This window comes from Myotis myotis, unplaced genomic scaffold (genome assembly GCF_014108235.1).
Source record: "Myotis myotis isolate mMyoMyo1 unplaced genomic scaffold, mMyoMyo1.p scaffold_m19_p_3, whole genome shotgun sequence".
NCBI classification, from domain to species: domain Eukaryota; kingdom Metazoa; phylum Chordata; class Mammalia; order Chiroptera; family Vespertilionidae; genus Myotis; species Myotis myotis.
The window spans coordinates 21880633-21906972 of record NW_023416335.1 but is presented as its reverse complement, the minus strand read 5'-3'; the positions used below and the strand labels follow the sequence as shown (position 1 = coordinate 21906972).

General features: G+C 47.2%; 1 protein-coding gene across 4 annotated transcripts in view; it reads right to left on the bottom strand.

The window, feature by feature from the left end:
• PLEKHA2 (pleckstrin homology domain containing A2) overlaps positions 1-26340 on the bottom strand; it is a 73307-nt gene that overhangs the window by 22040 nt on the left and 24927 nt on the right. For 3 of the 4 annotated variants that reach the window (XM_036298860.1, XM_036298861.1, XM_036298859.1), the window contains 4 exons: positions 24991-25154; positions 12325-12381; positions 5512-5560; positions 3753-3850 (listed from right to left, as the gene is read on the bottom strand). In XM_036298860.1, the coding sequence (XP_036154753.1) occupies positions 3753-3850; positions 5512-5560; positions 12325-12381; positions 24991-25131 (345 nt within the window). In that variant the 5' untranslated portion in view covers positions 25132-25154. The remainder of the gene's footprint in view (positions 1-3752; positions 3851-5511; positions 5561-12324; positions 12382-24990; positions 25155-26340) is intronic. The other variant, XM_036298862.1, reaches the window with a different exon arrangement.

Genomic DNA, 26340 nt, shown 5'->3' with positions numbered 1-26340 from the left:
GGCCCAGCGGCCAATTTATTATTTTTTTAAAAATATGTTTTATTGATTGTTTTACAGAGAGGAAGGGAGAGGGATAGAGAGTTAGAAACATCGATGAGAGAGAAACATCGATCAGCTGCCTCCTGCACACTCCCCACTGGGTATGTGCCCGCAACCAAGGTACATGCCCTTGACTGGAATCGAACCTGGGACCCTTGAGTCCGCAGACCGACGCTCTATCCATTGAGCCAAACCGGCCAGGGCCCCAGCGGCCAATTTAAAGGTGTGCCCTCTGCCAGCCACCTGCGGCGTGGTCTCTGAGGCTGCAGATCCACATGGCTCTCATGCACACTGTGTCATGAGACTTGCAAGGACTCATCTTTCTTCTCACCGGGCTCAGCTAGGCTGCTGCGAGGGACAATCCAATGGGGTGTGAGGGTGGGGGTGGGGGACTGTGCTTCGCTCCGTATAGATGAGGTAAGCAAAAGCTCGTTAAAATGAAGTAATTTGCCCGAGGACTGCCTGACTTGCACAGCTCAATTTTCAACCCTTTATAGAAATGTAGCGAGTTCAATAACGTCCCCATAACCTCAGAATGCGACCTTATTTGGAAATAGGGTCTCTGCATGTGGAATTACATTAAGATGAGGTCATATGGTTCAGGGTGGGCCCTAACTTCTATGACTGATGTTCTTATAAGAACAGGGGAGGTCACACAGACACACAGCCATACAATGATGAAGGCAGAAACGGAATGACGCAGCTACAAGGCCGGGGACACCAAGGGCTGCCAGGAGCCACCAGATGCTGGAAGAGGCAAGGACTCTCCCCTAGAGCCTTCAGAGGGAGCACAGCCCTGCTAACACCTTGACTCTGGACTTCCAGCCTCCAGAACTCGGAGAGAATACATTTCGGTTGTTGTAAGCCACTCAGTTTGTTACAGTGGCCACAGAAAAAAATAGCGAAATGCTAATACTCTGAGAGAGCCCAATTCTTTAAATACCACGTGGTGACTGTTTTCTTCAATCATAAGGACTTAATGACCTTAGCCTAATATGAACAATGATCTGTGGGCAGAAGCACTGGATCTATCCTGGCTCCAGAACCTTAGGCAACCCTCTTTGATCTCTAGGCATTTCCATTCCCTCCTTTATAAGTGGGATAATAACACTTGCCCTTCCTACTTAAGGTTTTTACAAGGCAAGAATGAGACCATGTAGGTAAAAGTGGTGAGTAACCTAACCTATTTTAACACTGCTGCTCATTTTTAATATTTTTATAAACTTCTAGGTCCTGGGAGCCAGAGGGCCCTGGGGTTTGAATCCCAGTTTTACCACTTACTAACTTCTAGACTTTGGGTAAGAGCCTGATTTCCATTTTTCTTATAGAAAAAAAATGACAATAAAACCACCTCTTTCACAAGAGTGACGTGAGGGGTAAACATATGGCACGTGCGAAGGTTTAGCTCAATACACTTTCTTCTCTGCATCCCCCCAAGTGCCTGATGCCTCACTTTGCACGTAAGGTGCCTTAAAATAAATATGTATGTCACTCATAAGGTGCCCCAGCCCCACATCTACCCCTCATCCTAACCTCCCTAAGGAAGGACACACAATAGAAGATGATGCAGAAGTGGTGAAAGGAATAAACACTTCCAGAACATGAAAAGATTAGGAGGACGTGGAGTACCCGTCCTCTTCCTTCTCTCCCACATGATCTTTGGAGGAAGAGTGAAGAGATGTACTAATGGAACAAGGAAAGTGAGGGGGTCCTGGAGACTGTGGAGACCCCTGCCGGGAGCCGGTCCATGCTTGCTGTTTCAAGGGACCTGGCATATATGGCATACTGTTCTTAATATGTTTGCTCACCTTCTTGGCACTATGTGTTTTAACCAAGGTCTCTGAGAAAGGTTGTTTCCCCAGGTAGGGATTTTCCCCTGAAGTTAGGGAGGGAATAAAACCTCTTAACTAAGTGCCAGGTGGGTAATTAATCACTTTACGAACAATCATGCTTAAGCTACATAATCTTTACTCCCTGGAATGGAGATAAGAAACGCCCTAACCTTTGAAATAGAGATTGATAGGATTGGAATCAACTGGTATAAATATAGATGTAAGAAGACAGAACTTAGAATACAGAACTAGAGACAGAAGAACTTCGCTGGAGAGAACATGGCAAAAGATCCTGGACTGAACCTGACTACAGAAATGGGCAAGAGAACCTGACTAGAACCTGGTGACTGAACCTGGCTGGAGAACCTAGCAAGAGAACATGGACACAGAACCTGGCTGGAGATCTGAAGCAGAACTTCGCTGGAGATCCAGACCAGAACTTGGCTGGAGATCCTGGCTGGAGATCCTGGCTAGGCTGCTGATCAACTGAACACAGTCTCCATGTCATTCCTTCTTCGCCGACTCCATCCACACCTTTGGGGACCCCTGGACCTGCTGGGGCTCGACCCCAGCAGACCCCGAAGAAGGACCGACATGGACTTCCAGCCTCTGGGCGCCACCTTGCTCTTCCCACTCCCGGGACCTGTAACTCCTGCTCCATGAGACCAGAAAAGAGCAGAGGTCCAAGCTGCTTAGAGCCACTCTGAGCTCCAGGCACAAAAGAGAGGGGAGGAGGTTCTCTGCTACCTCACACTGGGTAGCCCTGTTCCCCCGGCGGGAACAGAGGAGGAAACCCAGGAGGGCAGGCTGAACGAGGATAAAGCACTAGACAGTGAAAGAAACCCAAACGGTGGGAGACGCGGAAGGTGACGACCCCAGCATGAGTGAAGAACACCTTTACCTAACAGCACTCAAGAGCCACGTACACAGCACACGGGGGAGCAGACACATGGGTTAGCAGCAATCCCCTCCCTTTTGCTCTCTTTGCACGGGTTTACCAACGTTCATCAGAATAGCAAACTTAACAAGCAAAACTGCTTCAGTGACTGAACTGTACTCTGGGGGTCCAACATCACAAGTGCTGGACAGGTGTAGGTTTCTTCTGTTAACTTATTCACGGGAGCCCTGATGAATCTGGAGAAAGATCTGCCCCAGCACATAATGGTTATTATTGGGAGTCACTGGAATGCAAGCATTTCCGACTGTAGGATACAGAGAATCAAACTTTTCAGCATACAAGCCATGTTTATTATGCCACAAGTCTGTCTAGATTGGTTAAAGGTCTAGTTTCCCCCCCAAAACATACAGTTTTCCATCTCCTCCTTACAACCCTGCTCCCTTTCTTTTTCTAAAGGAAAAGAAAGGAGTTCTTTATTCATCAAGTCAAGTACTGGTTGGCCAGTCAGTGCCCGAGTTCAGTGATGTTTCTAAACTAAATGCTTTGGCAGGACGGATTGGTGGATGGCCTGTCGGGATTCCCCCAGGCCACCTCTTAAAGTAAGAAGTGTATTCCCTCAAGTCAGGACAAAGTTCCAACTTCCCTCCTCATATGCTTTCCCCTTCCCTCTATTTCTCACGGTCAGCAATACATTTTCCAATTCCCACCACCTTCTGAATCAGCATTACCCAAAACACAACTGATCAGGAGCCCTTCCAGGAAGCACACAGCAGATGCTCCATCAACTTCCCCTTGAACTTGATTCAAACCCAGACTCTGTGCAACTCGTGGTCAGCCAAGGTGTAAGAAGAGGTAGGGGAACTGGGACTAGAACGAGCTTCTGGGAAAGCCCCTGCTGCCACTGGAACTGTTCCCCACCCAAACAGGCCATGTGCCGGGAAGAGGCAGGGACCCCTGCAGAAAGGAGAAGCAATTGTACGTACAGTGATTTTGCTGGCTTGGTTCAGAGCTTCAACCCAGTCCTTCAGATCTTTCTGGTCATTGGCTTGAAGAAAATACCTCTGAGAGAGGGCATTGATGACTGCAGAAGTCGTGGGGAAGAAGGGAGGAAAAATCCATGTCAGAACACATGCAACACAAAGACTCCACAAAACGAACATGCTCCAAGTAGCAGGGTGGAGGATCCCCACAAAACAGAGGAAGGCTTTCCCCATGTGGGAAGGCACCTGCATGAATATCTGGGAAACAGTAGGTTGCAATGCTCTCTCTTTAAAAAGTGTGGATTATCACCCAGCCAGTGTGGCTCAGTGGTTGAGCACCAACCCATGAACCAGGAGGTCGTGGTTTCCTTCCCGGTCAGGGCACATGCCTGGGTTGCAGGCTTAGTCCCCAGTAGGGGGTGTGCAGGAGGCAGCTGATTGATGGTTCTATCTCATCAGTGATGTTTCTATCTCTCTCACCCCCTCTTCCCTCTCTCTGAAATCACTGAAAACTTTTTTTTAAGTGTGGATCACTCCCCTGGCCACAAGAATGACACCTGACATTAACAACAACCTTAACATGCTGTTGTGCAGTGATGCGGCTGCTAGTCTGCCATCAAAACACACGCTTGAACTGCTTTTTAGAGGTGCCAAAAGATTTACATTCATGATGATACATTTATAATTTTGGCCACAGAGCCCCTGTTTCCACTGGCACAACTTGCCTGGGTTAGGACTATTGTCTGTGGTTGGAAAAGGGAATAAAGCTTGCCTGAAATCAAATCATCAAATCTGTGACCTTGACCTCATTTTCAACCTGCTCTTTCCTGTGAGCCCTCCATTTGGGTCAACAATTTACTTCTGGGTTCATAATTTTTTTAAATAGATCTACTGTGAACACAACATCGAAGAGGGTCATTTTCAAGCTTAGTCATCATATTGAAAAATACTGGAAGAATGAGCGCACCAAAGAAGCTTGAACCACCCTTTAGTTCGGAGAGAGGACAACTCAAGGGACCACTTTATTCTCCTAGCATTAAAAAGCCTGAACTATTTAAGAGGTGAGAATTATGGGACACAGAATTCATTAGCTCATTCATTCATTCAGCACCTACTATGAGCCCAAACCACTCTAAATGCTGAGGATACAGCAATGACAAAGCAAAGGAATAACCCTCCTTCATGAGCTTACATTCAGAATCACGCTAGGTATATGACAGAATATCTGCTAGCTCAGAAACCATCTGTTAGCATTTGCTTGTAGCACTTAGTACAGTACTGAGAACATAGTGTGCGCCAAATAAATACTGATGATTCAATGACTTGAGGCATCAACGGGCTGGCTCTGCTTCTTGTGTCACCCCAACACTGTGACTCTTTGGGCAATACTGAATGAGACCCTCAACAGAATACTCCTTCTTTTCTATTATCCTCCCAACTTTCCGAAGTCTCCACCTTTCCTGGGCACACCACTACTGAGCTCTGAATTGAGGGTTCCTAGAAACTTCTAGTAGATACCTTGCACCCTGCCCTGTGGAGCCAGGAAAACTTGCAATGCCACTGACCATTTGTTTTAGGTGACTGGTAACTTTGTGGTGAGACGCAGGAAAGCAGTATACTTGAGAGCCAGGAAACACTGCTGTGACCGAAGTCACTCACACACACAGGGTGTAAGTCAAAGTGATCACCAGACCATTTCCATGCCAAAGAGGAAGTTGCTACAGGAGTGTTCAAAAAACCCATCTTCTGGCTCAGTACTTACCAAAGCAAAATGGAGTCTTTGGTTTCTGCTTTGGGGTGGCTATGCTCACCTACATCAAATAAAAAAATAAAAGAAACATAACTATGTTTCCAATAATGTTTATAAAGCATTTTTCCCCAATTTTCTGCTGAAACTTTTCTTACCAAAAAATAAAAAATGTGCATATAAATTTGTGAACACTTTAAAAATAATAATTACGTGGAAACCCTGTACTCACCATCCAGATTAAGAAATAGGACATTATCAGCCCCAGTTCTCAGAAGTCCTTTGTGTGCCTCTCCCTGATAGAGTTCTATTCCCACCCCTCAGAGATAACCACTATCTTGATGTCTGTGTTAATCTTTATCTTTGCAAAAACACTTTTAATAGCCATTGACTCCTGACAAAATTCTCTTTGGACCACAAAACCTATACTGGCCCCACTCACACTAGCAAGATTCTACTCCGCTCTCAACCACCAGGCCCCCTGCCTAAACAGTTCTCCAAACTGAAGGTAGTATTGCCACAAATACATGGATTTCAATTAGAGCTCCCAGAAAGATGAGGCAGCTGGTCATGCACCGCATTTGGGACACACTGATATATTTCCTCTCTCTCTACCCCGACTGCTTAACCATGAAAGCACACACTTCTACATATCCCAAGAGAGGTCAATGGAATCAAAGAGCATAGCTATGTATTTAAGAAAAGGGCATAAGAAAGCAGAAATATTTCTATACCTCCTGTTGTTTGATTTCATCTTGTTTTTTCAATCCTACCCCTGGCATGTACATTCCTGCGCTTGTGTCTATGGGAGCCCACCTCACTGAGTTTCAAATACACTGAACGAATAAAGGAAAGCAGCTCATATCCCATCCAATGCCCACAAAGATTAGGTGACTACCCTTGATGGAGGAGAGACCTCCCTGAAACAGGCCTCCACCACTGAACCTGCGTTTTCCAAGGGGCCAGCCACCTTCCCCCAGGGACTATTCCCATGTTGTCATAATCCTCCTGTGGACACCATTGCTTCATCTCCTTTCCAGCCAAGGACATTCTCCTACTTGTTCGCACAGAGGGGCTCCAGGAGTGGTTCTTGCTTTAACAGAAGGCATGAAGCCAGAAGCTAAAGAAAAATCTCAAGTCAAAATTAAGGTCTCACAGTTGCTAAGGGTCAGATAATGACTGACCCACCCCTCAGTCTGGATTCTCGCTGTTGGCTCAAGTTCTTTCTATAAATCTGTCCAGATTCCTTAACAACTGAAATTAATCCTGCCCCAAATACTTAATATGGGAACTGAAGTAGCGGCCTATCGAAGGGAAGACAGGCAGTACAGCCTGAGCTCTGGTGCCAGAGGACCACGGCTCAAATCCCAGGTGTCCCAGTGGTATGACCCCCATATTTCCTGTTCCATCAAATAGGTATAATAATATCACGTTCTCACAGGCTTTTGTGAGGATTAAATGTGATAGTGTAGGTGAAGCACTTACCTCACCCCGTCATATAGAAGCTGCTCGATAAAGGAGACACCATTGCTTTTGATACCTCATTTCCTTAAAAATCCCATTCTACATTATCAATACACCCAGTGCCATGATTGGCACTTTAGCAAAATGCAGAGGGCCTACAAAAATGTATGAGACCTGAAAAAAATGCCTGGCCTCCAACATACAAAATGAATATGTCATACTCAACATCAATAAATATTCTATTAAATGTCCATATAACACCACATCAACCTCAGTGACAAGTATTTAACTAAATGTCTACAAGATGTTACATTAAGTCCACTTCATTAATGTTTCATTTAAACATCCACAAACATTTCATTGTATTCAAAATACTTAGTTCTGATTTTCTTAGTTCACAGGAATACTTGGGTGCGTAAGATGATTGCCAAGAAATCAGAGCCAATCAAAAATTAAATGAGCTACTCATAGCCAAATCATTCCAAAAGTAAGATGGTTAAAATCCTTTCAAATATTTTACAGCCCAACAATTGTATTTAATGAGAAATATAGGTGTGTTCTGATATGTGTACCATGATGTGAAGTGGAGGCCATAGGACCTAAGAAAGTCTTTAAATAGACCTGAAAAACATGAAGATTTAAGCAAAGGTGAACCCTGAGTTCAGACACCGACTACTCAAATTCAGGCATGCCTTCCCCACTCCCAGGAACCGTGCACTGGGGCTCCTGACGTCACAGTCCTGGCCTCCGTGCCGTTTTGTGTTCCTGGTTCTGAGACCCCAGAATTCACTCTGAACCACAGGGTGTGCCTTTATCCTGCTTGTGCCTGATGCTCTGATCTGTCAGTGACTCATTTTCTTGCTCTGTCCCTCAGCATCTGTGTTCCTGCGGGTCCTCATGACCATGAACACCTGGGTGTCCTGCCCGTGGTTCCTGTGTAACCCTGACCACTGTAGCACTGCCTTGGCTATCCCGGCCGGAAGAACCCATCTATCTCAGGCATCCCCTCTACTTTCAGCTCTGGCATGGCAAGAGTCTCCAGCTTATGCGGAGACTCTCGCTCCCAGATACTGCCATTGGTGACTGACTAGAAAGAGCACTCCTGGTGGACACTTCTCACCCTGGCTGAATGACAAACGGTCCGCTTTGACCACAATTTATTACCAACCTATACTGGGAAAATGCTGCCCATGTGCTCATTATGGGAACTGATGCTTTCATTTGTTTGTTTTTATATGTTTTCCAGTTTTCAGTCAGGGGTATGCATGATTATACGCATGCACATCTATAATTTGCGTCATGCCTCATGGCTTACCACAGGGTTATTTGGTAAAGCAACTCCTTGCTGCATTAACAAGGCGTCAGTTCTAGTTCTGCCCGGATGGGCTGTTAAGCCAGGGTAAGAACCTCAATGCCTCTGATCAGCTTCCTGATTAGCAAAACCGGAGTGAAATTAGTGGTCCCCTTCTTATGGTCACAGGATGGCCAAAAGAGGAAAATGAAAGTATATCTACCTGTGCTGTGCCCCTCAGAGAAGAAGGGCCAAGATGGGAGGGTCTCATTTACTATGGACAGGCCTCCCCCTGACATTCTGGTGACTGTGGAAGCAGAATCCTTGGTCCCTAGGAAGTATATCTCCTTTCCCCACACTCCCAGATGCTGGTGATCAGGCCGGGCTGTGTAGCATTCCTCAGACATAGTGAAGGAGCTGGAGATCCTGGAGAAGTGTGGTTGGCAGGCTGACTAGAGAAGGCAGCCAAGTGCAACCATCTGCATGGCCCAAATGGCCTCAATTGAGTACCTGCACAACTGAGGTTGACTGGTGGGATCCTGGGTTATGCAAGCATGAGAGGAGGTCAGGGATATGCGGGGGGCATGAGCACAGGTCACCCGGAGAGTGACGCAGATGAGGCTGCTCCACGGTGACACAGACTCTCAGGAACTTGTTCTTATCAGATTAAACACAGACCACAGGAGCAGCCAGCTCATCAGTGGCAGCACTCTGCTACCCAGCCCCACCCTGCCTGTCCTTGGCCGGAAGTGGAGCTGGGGCCCCTCGGGCACAGCAGCAGCTGCAGAACAAGGTCTTGGAGCTCCGGGGAAGCTCTGCCCCAGGGCCCAGGGTTACCTTGCTCTACGAGGTGGCTCCAGGAGCAGGGGAAGGGAAGCAGCAGCCACTTACACAGAATGATTGGAGGGGCTCTGAACCAGCCAGGGGCTCAATGAGCCCTGAAAGTACAGGCAAAATTGTGGTGTGTACACCCATACATACTTTACCTGGAAAATGAGTCCACACTTTTCACATCAGACTCTTCAAAGGATCCGTGACCCACCCGAAAGTTAGAAATGAGGACCCCATGAGGAAAGATTCATATGATGTTAAGGGACATAAACTTTCTCTATGCTGAGATGGATTCCCCAGGGTCAAATGAGGAACCAAATTTTATAAATAATAAGTGTCTAGTGGCCATCTGCTGACAGGGGCTTCTCATGTAGTCTTCATACAGGGAAGAACCCCAGACTGAGCTCTTGGCTTCCTGCTCTATGCCCTGCTTATTTAAGCTATCTGAGGCAAATATTATAAAAGAGTTCCTGGTTTTGTCTTTGGACCAACAGACTGAGACCTGCCCCATCCAATCCAAACTATACACTATATCCTCATTTGCATTTAAACTGACCAATCATAACTGCTCCATAACAACCAATCAGGACACTACCTAATGCCTATGAATTGGGACTGCATGATTTGTACCAATCAGAAACATGATTTGGATACCTCATTTACATAAAACAGATCTAATTGGGAACCTGGTGGGGAACTTTCTCTATATAAGATGGCACACTTAGTTTCTGCCAGAAGCTGCACCTCCCCAGCTTGCAAACCATTCACCTGAATGAAGTCTCTCCATTTTCTAATATCCTTTTTGGGAATTTTTGTTGACAGGAACCACTATTCTGGAAAGACCTTCCTTATAGTTACTGAGGGCAAGGCCCTGACAAAGCAGGACACAAGCTGGGGCCAGGGCAGTGGGGCTGGCTGTGTAGAAGGGCCAAAGGCCAGCATCGATTATTTTCTTGTTTGCCCAAGAACTGGTTCTGCTGCCACTGATGCCCTGGATGACATCAAGTCATCTCTGTTGGCCTCTCTGAAGGACCCCAGTATCTCACGAAAGAGATACTGAAGAGCACCCCTGAACAGCAGCCACACATACACCACAAGGCAGGCTGACACTGTGGTTAAACCCTCCACTCTGACCCTAGCGGGTTTTGCTCAGTGGATAGAGCGTCAGCCTGCGGACTGAAGGGTTCCAGGTTCAATACCAGTCAAGGGCACATGCCCAGGTTGCAGGCTCCATCCCCAGTAGAGGGTGTGCAAGAGGCAGCCGATCAATAATTCTCTCTCATCATTGATGTTTCTGTCTCCCTCTCCTTTCCTCTCTGAAATCAATAAAAATATATTAAAACAAAAACAAAAAACCCTCCACTCTGGGAGGGAATACCTAGGGGTTAATACAAAATAACCCGGAAGGCTGAATGTGATGCTGGTACCACGCTTTAAGGTTTTGCGGGGAAACTCCTGCATTGTGACACGGGATCAGGCAGGAGTTAAAGGCCCTCAGCTCTGTGTAACCTGACCCATGGCAGCTGTGGGTTTTGTAAAAGGCCCAAGCAGGCCTGTCTCTCCCAGGAAGGGCAAAAAGGCAGGTCCATCCTTTCTGCCTCCAAAGCTGAGAATTGTAAAAACCCTCCTCTGAGCCACATTTATAAATTACGATTCAGCAAGAGATTGTAGTCACTCTTCTCGCATAAAAATCTTCCCAAACCCTCTCAAACAGGCAGGTTTTGGGGTTTCATGAATCCTGAACTCTTTCTCTGAACCTCCTAGAGAAACATCCAGCAAGTCTGGACAAGAGAGGGGTGGCCCAAGCTGCTGTCCTGCCGCATTTCTAGAGGCAGCCGCATTTCTTACCGCAGGCATGCACAAAGCTGAGCTTTCACAGGCCTTCCCTCTGCCCCCAGGTCATTATCGCCTCTCTCTAAAGCAGCGGTTCTCAACCTGTGGGTCGCGACCCCTTTGGGGGTCGAATGACCTTCTCATAGGGGTTGTCTAAGAACATCGGAAAACACATATATAATTACATATTGTTTCTGTGATTAATCACTATGCTTTAATTATGTTCAATTTGTAAACAATGAAGTTGGGGTTCACCACAACTGTATTAAAGGGTCGCGGCATTAGGAAGGTTGAGAACCACTGCTCTAAAGGCTTAGACTCTGCACTGCAGCCAGCCTCTGCCCCCAGCTGTTTCTGCCAGACCCTCCTGCAGCCCCTGCAGCCGCCACTTACCTCCTGACCGGCTAAGATTGGGGGCGCTGAACCCAAGAACTCCCAAAGCTTGTTACAAAAAGGAGCCAGGAGCTGTGCAGATTATGGCCCCCTCCACCCCATCTCAACCCCCTGAGGGTGGGAGAACCTGGACAAGGAAGCAGAGGTGACCGGAGGCCTGAAGTGAGGGGTGCGTGGGGAGAGCAGGACTTCCGGGGCCTTCGTACTGGCTGGGCGCCACCTGGCTCTCCTCACTGGACAAAGAGTTCCTCTTTCTGTTGAGGCTCTAAATCCCTGACCTTTTTTATCACTGCTGCCTCATGGGTCAGCCCTGGAGAAGGCCTCCAGGGCCGGGCCGCTAAAAGAAGCTGAATTCAGCAGCTACATGTGGGCGTCATCAACCAGCCCCTCCCCCACGCCCCCTTCCACACATCTCAGCACCAAAGAGGGGCTGCTTCACCGTCTGCACAAACTAGACCAGGGGGTGGCTTGTCAGCCCACCTGCCAGACACTACAGCAGTTACCTGGCTGCTGCATGGCTCCCTGGTACCCCGGAGTACTTTCTCCGGGTATCATAGCCTTCCCTCTGCAGTATCCTGTCTAGCTGATTGATAAAAGTCCAGTGCAGTCCCCACTCTTTCTGAGCTGCTCCTGTTTAATTACACCCTTTGGGAGTATCTTTTACAGTTACTGGGGGTTTTGTTGTTGTTTTTGTGTTCCTCCTTGTCCCAATTACAAAAAGGGTCATGTCCCACTCCTACCCACACCAACTGATACCTCCTTCGCTGGAGCTGAGTGCATCGCTGACTGTTGTGTCCCAGGAGAAAGAGGCTGCAAGGCCCCCTCCAAGAAGCTGCTGACCACACTCCGCCCACTCCTGGTCAGCAGCAGGGCTTCCACAGGCAGTGCTGAGGAAGGGGGAGCTGCCCATGCAACACCCCCAAATGTTAACGCCCGAAGGACGTGACACTTCCTCTTGTTTAGATACTAAACCTACTTACAGAATATCAATTCCCAGAGCTCCAGGCCAACATTACCTTCGAGATGTAGGTCAGCTGCAAAGATCCAACAGCTCCTGCCCCAATTGCCAGGTTCTGAAACAAAATATGTTTTTCATTTTAAGAAGGATGCCACGTGAGGCCACGGACACAGCACTAAGAGGCAGGAGACCAGGCCTCCAGTTCTATTTATGCCACTTACTTACTGGCTTTGCAACCTTGAGCAAGTCACTTCTGTAGCTCCCTTTCCTCCCCTGTAAAACAGTGGTCATTCTTGCCATTATGTGTGTGCATTAATGTTACCCATGGCTTATGTATTCCAGAGAGGTGGTAAAAGTCTGGGCTCCACCATTTGACTATGAGGAAGTTCCACTAATCTTCAGTTTTCCCTTCTGATAACAGTGCTTACCTCACAAGGCAGTTGTAAGACTGAGTAAATTTAAGAGCACTTGGCCCATAGATGACTCTCAACAAGTGTTAGCAAGTATATTTTTCTGTCCTGACTAATCTGATCCCCTTGTTGGCCTGGTCCTGTTTTAGGCCACTTCAAAGTCTTCTCGTAATAAGTCGGGTACAGATTCACACAATACAGAAATAAAAAGTACAGCTGGCCAGTCTACTTCACAGGGCTGTTAATGTCCACACAACATAAAACACGAAGTCAATAAACTATTCAAACAGCAAGAAATTCACAGGCACCTTGTGTGGCAATATTTAACTTGGCAATCGCTTTGGCTTTCTAATTTCTCCATTGTCAGAAATGAAGCAATGGCACAGGGATGACAGTGTAGCAAAGAAATGGCTAAGACATTAAACTTGTGGAGTTCCTGATCTGTAACTTGGAAAATGTCTTCCCCCATGAGCCTGAGAATCTGTCTATAACCTCTTAAACTGTTTCCGTAAACCTTAAAGAATAACCTTGAAGCCCCCACTACCTGGGTCATGGCAAAGTAATAAACAGAGGTGACTCTTGGATAATGGGAATTTAGTAAATTTCCTAAAGGGTTAACAGTGAAAGGACCTGTCATTCCGGAGATGGCCCTTAAAGAAATAGGCCCTTAAGTCAGAGGGAAGAGTCCTTCTAGGCCCAATTATTAGTCCTTCTAAATTAGCACACATCACTTGAAGCAAATGAAATGTGCTAATCACGAGAAAATGGACTGGAATCACACCATGCTAAAAGGATTCTTAGAGCCTTAGAATTTTAGAGTAAGAAATCTAGAAAGAATTTCTTCCCCCTGACTCCCTTTTGTAAATAAGACCATAAGTCTCAAAGCTGCCTTTCAGTAACCAAAATAGCATTTCAACTCTGGGTGATCGGATTGACTCATTATTTTTCATTATACAGTGACTGCATTTTGTTTTATTTTATAGGGAAGAGAGAGGCCTTACAGCCCCTAAATCAGAGTCCAAAAGGAACCCCAGCATCCAGGAGGCCCGTGAGCAGCTGACTACCCCAGAGGGGAACATAAACCACTCCAGGCAGACACTCAGCTCCTTGGGGAGTGAGTGAGGCCCAGGTCTGTGTGGCCTCCAGAGCCACATGGAGCCACAGGCCTGTGCTGGACACTGAGCACCAGCCCCACATCTTGCTCCTGAGCAAAGTGACTTGTGAGTGAAGGGCTTTGTCCACGGCAACATAATTGGTGGCACAGCCTGAACCATAGCTCAGGTCTCCTCACTTCACCCCGATGCCCTTATAGAAGCAACACTATAATTTTAAAAAGCTTGAGCTGTTGGAATTCTAGCTTTAGGACATTAGTGCACCGGGACTGGTGCAATAATAAGTCCGGCCGCATAGCTTGTTGGGAGAGTGATGTGAAAATACATAGAGAGCTGAGCCACGGTGGTTCCTATCTCTGACCCGCATGCTAATTACAAGATGCAGATGCCAAGTCTCAGGCCTGGTCTTGCACAACTCAGTCTCCTGGCTCCAAACCACAACCCAAAGGCCTCCAGGGCCCTATCTTGAATTATGAGTAATGAAGTAGGTTTGGGGGAACCATTCGGACACGAACCCAAGCGTAATGACAGATAGGAGCCGATCAGATTTCAACTACTTCATCCTCTCCACCCTCCACAGTTGCTCCACCCTCCGTCCTCTGCTCCAGAGAGAGAGAGACAGCAGTTCTCTGGGCCCAGTTACCCCGGGGGTATCCTCACTCCCTTCACCCACAGGCCACCCACGGTCTGCGGAAGGCTCACGTGTACCTCCTCTCCACCAGGAGAAGCCAGGAAAATATGACCAACGTCTGCAAAAGCAGTTCCCCTCCCCACCACTGTCCTCGCCTCCCAGAGGGAAATGAGCGACAGGAGAAAACAGCCCCAGGATCACAGGCTTGATCCAGAGCGACAGCTCAGTGTCCACTCCAATTACTGGACCTAGGAGATTAATGGTGACAGCTCGCTGCCAGTGTGGCAGCCCCAGGCAGACACTTCTTGCTCAGGGAAGATTGTGCCAACATGCCGAGTGGTGAGGGCCTCAGCAGCCAAATGTCAGGGTAGGACCACCAGGAAACAGCACCTGGGGAAGGGTAGGGTGTCGGGGACCAGCAAGCTGCCCCTCCCGGCCACAGCCCCGTCTGCTCTAGGGGAATAGCATCTTCTTGAAGCCTGCTACGCTGACCACTGCCTGCCCTGGCCTCGCCTCTCACTGAGTTCACGTACACCAACCCTTCTCCAACTTTGCTGCACATCAGAACCTCCGGGGGAGCTTGTTTTCAAAGGCCCAGGCTTGCCCTAACTGGTTTGGCTCAGTGGATAGAGCGTCGGCCTGCAGACTGAAAGGTTCCAGGTTCGATTCCGGTCAAGGGCATGTACCTTGGTTGCGGGCACATCCCCAGTAGGAGGTATGTAGAAGGCAGCTGATCGATGATTCTCTCTCATCGGTGTTTCTAACTCTCTATCCCTCTCCTTTCCACTCTATAAAAAATCAATAAAATATATTTAAAAAAAATAAAAAGGCCCAGGCTCCAGCCTCACCCAAAAAACACTGAATCAGAATCAAGCAGAATGTGGGCAGAACATGTACATTTTTTCAATGCTCCCAAGTGGTCCCTTTATAGGCCCAAGTTTGAGAACAGCTTAGTCTACGTGACAAAATCTAGTCCTGAATTCTGTATTGGAGAGTGTTTTTCTGTGAGTTTGTCTCTTCTTACTAAATTTCAAGCACAATGAGGATATAAGTACAATCTTATTCCTCTACATAGCTGACCCATCGATTTTTAAAAGAAAACCATCTATATGGTGGCTTAGTTCCCAAACCAGTCCACAAACGCCCGCTGCCCTCATGGGGGACTGGAAGGCCATGCTGCTTCTACCGCCATGGGCAAACATTTCTTTGGGAAGATTTGCTCATGTTTAGAACTTGGGTGGCACGTGACTTTGCAGTTCCCATGACCTGGAGCAGGTCTCTTGTGGGACAGGAACTGAGTAAAGGGAGACATGCAGGGCTGAGTCCCAACTCAAAAGGGGTCAAGGACTTGGGAAGAGGAGGCGAGGAATGGGCCAGGAAGAGGGGCAGGAAGCATCTGAGATGAGAGCACCTGAGCAGATGAGGAGTGGAGACCGAGGCTGGAGGGGGGGCTGCTATGTGAGTCAGTGGGGGAGATTTTTAAACGAACTAACATTCAAGCTTCATTCTCAGGGTTTTTACGGGTCTGAGGTAGGGCCTGGCCACTTGTATGTTTTTAAATGTCCCCGGGGATTCCTCTGTGCCACCAGGCCTGAGGACCACTGGTGCAGGCAACAGTTGGTCCTGCTGGCTCTGCACTGGAGACACAGCAGTAGGTGAGAGAAAGGGCCACGCCCAGCCACAGCCCACAGAGTGGCCCTGGCTGCTGCAGTAGCAGTAAACAGGGACATGGAAGAGCAGGGCAGGGCAGGGCAGTGAGCAGGAAGGGAGAAGGGATTCCAGCTGTGTGCACAGCTGGCAGCAACTGTGTGAGCAGCAACCTGTACACCTCTGGCCCGTCTAAATTTTCTGGGACAATGGAGGGCACAAGGCAGGTTCCTGTTAAATGATGGCTTTATGAAGACACTGCTGTCATCTTGCTTTTTGCTCAAATGTTCTGTCACCAAGGACCTCAAAGGAACTCCCACTCTGCATGAGTGGAAAGCATAGGGTTGTTTCTTTTCCATCACTGAGCAAGGAGCTGAAGTGCCCACACCTCCCATGACATATCTCCCATGGTAAGGCTTTTTTCTAGATGCAACATTATTTCTTGTTGAAGAATTGTTCCTTCTTCTAGTGAAAGTAATAAGAAGCACAGAAATGACCAGAAGACCTAAGTAAAGATTCATAAATTCACAGAATGTCAGCACTAGAAGGTTCTGTTGATGCCTCATCATTCACCATGAGAGGCTTTCTCAAGGAGTAGAGAGAAGACAGAGCTCATTGCTCCCAGCACCAATCTGCTGCTTTGACAAAGCACAGCTTGAGACAGGAAGAAAGAGACGGACATATATTTAGAGTATATTATGCACCAGGCCTGCTGCTAGGTACTTTTACACGTTGTCACTTAATCCCAACAATCCCATTTTACAGACGAGGAAACTAAGGATTGAGCAGGTGAAGCAACTTGCCCAAGGTGACAGAGGTCCTGAGTAGTCAGGCCAGTGATGGAACCCAACCCTTCCTGATTCTCAAATCCCATGTACTTTCCTTTCTACCATGAGACAATCCTTCAAATGTACAAGGACCTGCTCATTATCTAAGAGTTGGTTATCAATGAAAGGTAAATACAAGAGCAGGACCAGCAGGGTTACACCAAAAGAGGCTCTGTAGAGTTACCCAAGCTGGGCAGGGCAGGAACTAGTCAAACTGGCTCTTAGGTGCCAAACTCCAAAAGACCAGGAATTCAGAATGTGGAGAGGGGGAAGGAGAGTTGCCTGTGCCCTCTTTTGGTACCTTCTTTTCTATCTCTCCAGGGCTCCTAGCAGACAGCAAGGAACACAGCAGGCAGTCAAAACTAGCTTGTTGGTCAACTAGTAGGAAAAGGGGGAAGAGAATACATGTGGAAACCCCACAGCTGAGGCATGAGCCAGCATGACTGCCCATGGGCTGAAACCACAACTCAAACCACCAAAAGATGAGGCCAGACACTGACTCTCAGAAAATGACTTGCCTAAGAAGAGCAGCATGATGGGAATGGAGGGGAGAGCACAATTCCCTCTGCCCCACACTCCACAGTCCTCACCAAAGGAAACTCACCACGCTGTCCCCAGGCATTACGTGACCAGGTAGTGACTTCACCGGCCACTCTGATATCAAACACATCTCCCCTCTACCCTGTAGCTCCATTTCCTGATACTAATTGGAAGAAAGGTGAAATGTCCATGGCTACTCTCTCCATTCTCCAGTTCAAAAGATGTGGTTAGTATTTCTCTTCAAGAAAAGTCAATTCTTTATCGTACACTGTTGTGCTGGTGTAATGCTCCCATTCTATTATCTGGACATCTCTTTCTTGTTGACATGCACCCAGTACCGGCTTCAGCCAGGATGGACTTCATGATGTGCAAGTCTCTTGGCCACTGTATTCCTAGCTCTTTTATTTCCTCTTCCAATCCTGGTGACAGTGACTTAAAGATATGGCATTCTTGTATATAAATAGATACATAAAGTATTTTAAAATAGATGTATAAAAAGATATAGTAAAAAACAAATGCACAAGGTTAAAATCTAAAGCAAAATGTAACAAAACCTCTGCTAACTTTCATAGCTTTTATCTCTTTAGCTGCTTGGACTTTAATACTAAGTAGTGCTAACTATTAACATGATTGCCCAAAAGTGCTTTTTAGTTTATACTTCTTTTAATTTAGTTTGTACTTCTTTTTACTTTAGACAAAGTACACCTTGTTATAAAGACAGAATTATTTTGCCTGGCCAATGGGGCTCAGTTGGTTGGACATTGTCCCATGCACCAAAAGGTTGCTGGTTTGATTCCTGATCAGGGCACATGCTCAGGTTATGAGCTGGGTCCCCTGTAGGGAGTGAGTAAAAAGCAGGCAAGTGATGTGTTTGCTGTTTTCATGCTCACATCGATGGTTCTCTCTCTCTCTCCCTCTCCCTTCCTCTCTAAAAGTAAAAAAAAAATTTTTTAATGACAAGAATTGTTTTAAAAATAAGATTACCATAGACAACACATAAAACAAAATTACACTTACAGCCTTTTATGTTAACTCTCAAAAAGTCCACACATAGTTTTAATTCTTAAAATGTTAATTTAATAATAATTCACCCTGAGCAGATTTGCATTTATTTATTTATTTTAATTTGCATTTTAGCCAAAGTACAGATCTGTCGCTTGAAATCTTCTTTTGGGATTATTTTTTCCCCCAAAGGAATTCTGCATTCTCACTCTAACAAAATAATAGACAAAAAGCATGCCAGAAATTCTACTTAACCCTTGAAATCACATGTCACATAGGTAGCTAATGTACCAATTACACAGAATCCATGAAGTAAGAACACACTGCCCCCACAATTGTTGAAGATCTGAGAATTAGCACAATGCTTGCATACGCAGACAATATCTGTGGACAGACACACATGAAAGTGGTAATACCGCCTCTGGCCAGAGGAATATGTACGTGGGAACAGGAGTGGGAGGAAGGAAGCTGGCTGTCACTGTGTCAGCGTTGCCACATTTCAGATTATGTGCCATGTGCATCGAATGGCCAGTTTTTAAAGAAAGTTACCTCACTGGTTCTTGGCATTTTGACAGGGTGAAGCATATTAGACAAAAATCTTTTCAATGTTGTTGGATTTCAGCCAAATTTTGCTCAAGAAGGTTTCTGATACAGAAAACCTTTGCAATTTTAAAAATGCACACACATTATTTTTGCCTAGCCTTTAAGAACAAAACTATTGTCCATTATACATTACGTATTAATATAATTTCCTACCGCTCCTCCATATGCTGTCTAATAGGATGCAGCCAAATATTCACCTTTTTGTCAACACAGCTAAAGCTCTTTGCCCCTTTTAATGGAAAGAATTGCTTTCAGCTTATATAAAATAAAATAAAATAAAATAAAATAAAATAAAAGTAAAGTAAAGTAAAGTAAAGTAAACCAGGAGAAATGCAGAGATGCAATCTTTTTGGATATTACAGGTATTTTGTCCCAAAATTCACATCATGGCCTTTGAAAAGTACAAGTATCTGAGCATTTTTTGGTCAAAGAGAGAAAAGGCATTTTACAGAGTAAATTTGACAAGAACAACAATCTAGTGCAGTACTGTTTTCATGCTCCTGTTTCTCCTTTGTTCAGGGCTGTATAATTTAGTCTTGCAATTACTTAGCCAAGCAGGCATTAGAGAGCGGAACATGAGCGTTGCTGTGCAACTAAAACATGCTTAGTTACTCTGTAGGTCACGGTAATAAAGGAGAGAAGCCTTATTAAGGGATGTCATCCCCTCTGGCATGATAGGGACCAACATTAAATTAAAATACAAGTGCTGTTGCCATCATATCATAGAAATTCTTTAAGGAAAATCCAGCTACTGTTTGTTTCTGTTCAAGAATCATTTGTGTGCTTGAAATTGTCAGCATATTGATTTTTAAATGCATTAGCCAAATCAGTGGCCATAATCAATAATATTGAGACTTGCCATTTATAGGGGTCCTTTTTAGCTAATGGGTTTCATCCTAGATCAGTTTGGTATCATCAGTGTCTATATTAAAAAAACTTGATTCCTTACTTTACTACGTCAAAACTAAATTCTGGCCAGCATACAAGGGTGTACCTGGACCACACAGGCTGCCCCCTAACATGCATGATTCCTCCCCGGAGCAGACACTGTCGCTGGCCTCCTGTTCCCATGTTTTGCTGTGCTTACAATGGCCGGCACCTGCAGCTCTACTTTGGAAGGCTGCCGTTGGGCCATGGGAGCCGTTCGCACACATCTGTAGAGCCAGAACCAGTGACAGTCCAGCGGGGCATACAGAAGCTCAGCCCTCTTGGGACAACATCTTAGGCCTCACTATCAGCCCTCCTGCAGCACAACTTAGGTAGGCTAAGCCCTCCCTACCCTCTGCAGACTTCTCCTGAGCTCACGCCTTCGTCTGGCTTCCTCCCCTTCCCTGTCCTGCTCCCGGCACACTTGACCGTCTCAGTCTCTCTCCTTAATAAAGAACCTGCCACAAATCCTCGTCTGGGGAACCGGACCTTAAACACCCTCAAACCAGGCAGGCTCACCTTCCCTTCTTGGTGCTGCCTCTGCCCCATACAACTGAGAACACCCTCCTCTTCCACCTCCCTTGGGTGCATAACAACCAAATTGTAAGTGCAAACACCTCAAAACCCGTAAAGTGCTCTACGAATGTGAATCACTTGTAGCAATCACTTTCAGATTTGGATTTAGTGCTACCCTTCCATACAGGGATGCCCTGCAGCTCTGCCTGCCGCATTTTCACTTAATCATCTGGCTCCCCAGCTACAGTGTAAGCTCCATGAAGGTGAACTCTCTGTCCTGTTCACCGCTGAAGCTTCAGCATTTGATGGTGTCTGGCACGCAGGGTACGTGTAGCAACTGCATGCTAAACGATGTTGCTGAACTCGAGGACGTTACCCTATTCTCAGCCCTCCAGGACATAAAGGGCCAAAAGCCATGTTAAGGACCATCTCGAGTGCCCTTGGCCCAGGGAGGATAAATGACTTGCATAAGTACAAAATAGCTTAGTGGCTGAGCCAGGATTCGATCCTTGATCTCTTACCTCCCAAGCTGAAAACCATCCATTTAAGACTCCACCTCTAGGTCCTCCTCTTTCCCAGATGGGCAGCAGAGAACATTGCAACCCCCTTCTCCTTCAACCAAAATACTGGCATCTGGGCACTTCAACTTCATGATATGCTATCTACATATATAAAAGGCTAACAAGCAGAGTGTTCCCTCAGGAGTTCAACCGGGAGACCGTAAGTTCGATTGCTCACTATGACCTGTGCTGACCACCAGGGGCAGCATGGAACGAAGGAAGGTCCTGGCAGGCAGCTGGCAGCAGGGGAAGGAAGGCCCCAGCCAGCAGCCAGAAGGCCCCGATTGGCCCTGATCGCTGGCCAGGCCTAGGGATCCTACCCCTACATGAATTTCATGCATTGGGCCTCTAGTCCTATTATAAAAATGGACTCGGCTTTTCCACACTTTAGTTTTATGTATATTGTCTTCATCTCCCCAACTGAACCTGAAGCTTCTCGGTGGCAAATGCCTCACTGAGCTCCCGTCCACCTCATCTACAGGACCTCGCCTAGGCTGAGCACAAATATCAGCAGGAGGAAGGAAGCAGACAAGTGTGAAGAGTGCAGACACTCGCGTCAGACAGGCCTGGCTCCAACTCCAGCTTTGCACCTACCACCTGTGCAACCTTCAGCAAAGTCGCCAGACTTCTCTGCACCCTGCAGAACACTGTCAGAGTGTCAATCATCCCCGAGTCCCAGGTTTCTTGTGAGGACTTGATGACATGATACATGCAACGCATGTAACCACTCAATAAGACTCAGTAAGTACAACCTTCAGTGAGTAATAACAGTAGTAACAGTGGTAGTAAAAACCGGCTCCATAAACACCACATGGCTTAAACAGGCAATGATCAGAGACCTGGGTTCGGAACACCCCCCACTTATTAATGTCTACTAAATAATTAAGATATTATATCAGGTGTCTCCTTTTCCCTATACAAGTAAGATGTCCAAAGGGAGTTCCCAATGTCTCTCTTTACGGGGACAGAACAAAACCCTCAAGTTTGCTCTCGGAACCAGCTCCAGTCCCCCTTCTCCTGACTCCCGACACTCTACAGAACTTCCACTGGGTGTAGGCCATATCCCAACCCCAGGAGAGTGGTGTGGGGCACTCTGCATTTCATAAAGACCTCCCTCTGACCATCTCTTTACCTCGGCCTCTTTAGTTCATTCATCCATTCATTCAGTGAGCACACATTCATCAAATGATGGACACTGTGGATCAAAAGCTAAGCCAGACGAGCCCCCTGCCAACTAGGAGCTCCCAGCCCCGAGAGTCCTCTGGCTTCTATCTCTTAATCAGAGACTACTTTTGAAAGCTTTCCTTCCTCCCAGGCAAGAGTAAGATGACTGTCTCACTATCAGCCCTGACAGCAGGGGAACTGGAGTCAGACTGCCAGGGTTAGAATCCTAGCCCTGCCTCTTTCTTATTATGTAACCATGGGCAAATCTCTTCCCCTCTCTGCCTCACCCACCTCACCTTAAGAATGAGGACAATAATACCTACCAATTAGACTCTTGTCAGAATGAAATGAAGACCAATGAAGTCTTTAGAATAGTGCTTGGCACACAGTAGTAACTATTCACTCACACTATTCTACAACTTACAAAAATATCCACTCTCAAGTCTAGAATGGCTGTTTGGCCATTAACACAACAAAGAGCTAAGCCAACAACTAAAGAAGTAAAATGTTCTGAAATATTGCTGTGTCACAGCTAGACTCTCCTTTTTTAGGCATGTGCCAAGCCAGCTGAAATTTCTGCCTCCAGGGAAAATGTAAAGAATCTCCAACAGGGGCTTTTATTTGGTAACTCAAGCTCAAAGAAGGCTCTAGCACAAAGAGCATCCTGAGAGCTCCGCTGGCAGGGAAGCACAGGAGGGTGCGACCTGCACAGAGGCTGACCCCAGACACCCCAGGAAGCAGCCCAAGGCCCAGCATCCAAGGTTACTGCAGGTTCTGGAACCAAGGGACAGTCAAACCAGAAGGCAGGAAAGAGCAAGAGAAACCCTGACAACTGGCAACATTTGAGATTGGAAATGGTGACACTGTGGTCTTGGGTAACATGTCACTGACAGCAAGATTCAGTCTGTGAGCCCTAGCCAGTTTGGCTCAGTGGATAGAGCGTGGGCCTGTGGACTGAAGGGCCTCACGTTCTATTCTGGTCAAAGGCACATGCCTGGGTTTCGGGCAAGATCCCCAGTAGGGGGGCGTGCAGGAGGCAGATCAATGATTCTCCTTGTTGATGTTTCTATCTCTCCCTTCCTCTCTAAAATCAATAAAAATATACCTTTTAAAAATAAATAAATAAATAAATAAAAGACTCAGTCTGTGGCCCAGAGTATGAACGAGAGTCCAACTCTCAGGGGAAGTAGCTGCAACAGCCAGGCAGAATTTGCATTAAGAATGATCCTAGTAGGAAGCATAGCACCAAGCAGCTGAATCAGAACAGAAATACATTCAAGTTACCTGAGCTAACATGGCAGGTACATGGGAGAAGGTATGCAATGGAAGAAAAAGGGAAAAGGAATGATCAGACTCGGAGACCATAAGTCACCCTGGCATGCCAGAAATCATATTTACTGGCCACAAGGCTTGATTTCGAGTTCCTCCAATGGTGGGGAAGTGGTACCTAAGATGCTACTTCTTTCAAGATCTGTTGACTCAGCTGTGGGCACCTCTGCAGAGCCAAAGCAGGGAAAATGATACAGCAGAGCCTGCAGGCACACCCAAAAACAAAACATCGTAAGAGGCAAGCATTCCAGGCTAAGTCAAGGACGTAAGCGTCTGCATGTAAGTTTTATTCTGCATGCTCCGCACTTTAAATAAGAGTAACCAACAGAAGGTTTATCAGGAAGGGGGGGGGTGAAACAGGGGGGACAGTTCTGTTTAGGGTTAAGTCTTTCCTGGAGAGGGTGAGTCACAGCAGCTGATCTCTGGGTATGTTTTCTGTTATCCATAGTGTTTTCTCTCAGCCATCAAATTCAGAGGACAAATGCCAAAGGCCTCTGGAGGGCTAGTCCTGCGATAATGACCTAGAGACTCACAGGACTCTTTTCCCACTTCACATCTCCAAGACCGAATCCACCCCCCAACACTCAGACTTTCCTCTTCCCAAGTCTCTGAACCGGAGCCAAATCTCAGGCCCACACCCCTCCCCTCTCCAGCATGGCCATACGATCTTGCCGTTCAAGGGCCACGCCAGTCTTCGTAGCCTCAATGCACCAAAATGCTCTAGGGCGGTGCGAAGGAAAGAGCCAAAGCACTCCCAGCCCCAGAAAAAAAAAGACTTGAGGTCCCACATCAGGGCAAGAGCAACTTCTTCCCAGACCAGGGACGACTCCGGGACTCCCAGGCAAGGCAATAAAACTTAGGAGGCCCCTGCTGATTCCAACGTCTGAGGCTCAGCTTTTTTCATCTGTAGTGCGAGGAGGCAAAACTAGGTGACTCCCAGGGTCGCCTCCAACTCAGTACTGGGACTCCTGTCTCGATGCAGGAGACCAGAGAAGTCCGACTTTTGTCCAGCTCGGGGAACCAGGTCACATTCCCTGCCGGGGAGGGGCCCCAGACTGGAAGAGCAGGAGTGGCCACAAGGCCACAGCCCTAACCAGGGAGGTGAGAGGGAGCAACCCAGGCTTCAGAGTCTGGGTCCAGCCTGGCTGGCCGCTGCCTGACTTTGTAAGTATTACATTCCTGAGTCTGAGAAAAGACACCAGATCTCCTGGGTCAGGAGAGATGAGTTTCTTCTCAAGCTAAAATCGGGGATGATTTCCGGTATGTGCGTGCATGTGTGAGGGGGTGGGGGTGGGGGAAAGAGGGCCGGGGGCGGGGGGGGGGGGTTCCCCTCCTTATTGACCTGCAGGTCAGTGCTGCCCATGAGAGACGAAGCCCTGAGGCTAATCCCATGTGCATTCCTCCCAGGCAGTGACAGGCAGCCAGCCACCCTTCTCCTTCCCCCGTGGCCTCTCACCTGGGGGTTGTCCATGTACCAGAGAAGGTAGTTGGCCTGGGTGTCCAGAATGAAGTACCTCCGCAGAAACTTGCCACTGTTCTCATTCTCCTCGATGTCCAGAAACCCACAGATTCGGTTCTGCCGATCCACATAAGGCATTCCTGGGCTCTGCTCACATCACCCTGCATGGCAGGAGGGAGGGAGGTGCTGGTTGAGAAGGAGGGTAAAGTGGGCCCTGCTTCAGGGCCTGCGGGAACCTCACTCTGGCCTGACTCACCTCTGCGAGAAGCTGGCCTGGCAATTTCTTGCATCAACTTCTTTCCCCGGGGCACCCAATGTTTTCCCCAACCAACCCCGGGAAGCTTTTTACCAATTCCATTCGTAAGGAGTCATCAAAACCCAGTGACATGTATCACCTAACTTCCCTGCGGCTCTCTTATGTAGCGAGCAGAGTGTTAGGCAACTTTACATGCATAGAGGATACACGCCTAGACTTTGGGTCAAAGGCCGGGGTTCCAATTCCAGTTCTGGCCACTTATCGTGTGACCACAAACTATGTAATCTTTGTGCACCCCAGTTTCTGCATCTATAAAATGGGGATAATAACAGTACCTCCATCTCATATGTCAATTTTGGTGAAAATTAAGTGCTTGGTGCGTATTAAGTTCTTCATAAACACTAGGTATTATTATTACTCTTCACAAAAGCCTTGGAAAGTAGGTTATAACCCAGTTTTATACATAAGGAAACTACTTCAGAAAGGACTTAAGCTCCCGTTCAAATGCCTGGATAAAATTTTGCCAGGAATTCAATCATAAACCAGCCTCTCGGGATCCGTGAAGATACCAAAGAATGAACCTGAGGTTCCTGTGATGTCGTGGTAGGGCCGCACGCTTCACCCACTTCACTGTGCTGTGACCCGGGGGCCACTTGTAACTGAAAGAAGGAGGGATCAGAAGAGAGCCCAACCCTGAACACTGTCCCTGACTCCAGAAGAGGGTCTCCGTGTCGTGGGACGTGCCGCACCCTCAGCCAGCCTCCCCTCTCCTGTGATTTCCTGCCGACTCTCTGAAGAGCCATCGGAAAGGCCAGGAGCTCTGTTTTCCTCCCAAAGGAATGTGAGCAACTTCCCACAAGCAGTTACACCCAACCTGATGCACAGGGTCTCACAAGGATTAGAAAACACCATTTAGACTTTCAAGGACAGACACCGCTCACCCCTGGTCCTGCTTGGCTGCAACAAGCAAAGTCCACTCACACCCAAAGCCACCATGGTTTTTAGTCTACAACTAAGCAAAGTCGTAAGAAGGCCCACCTAAGGCCATGCCCTGCACTACGACATTGATCAGCAAGCAAGCTACCCAGATG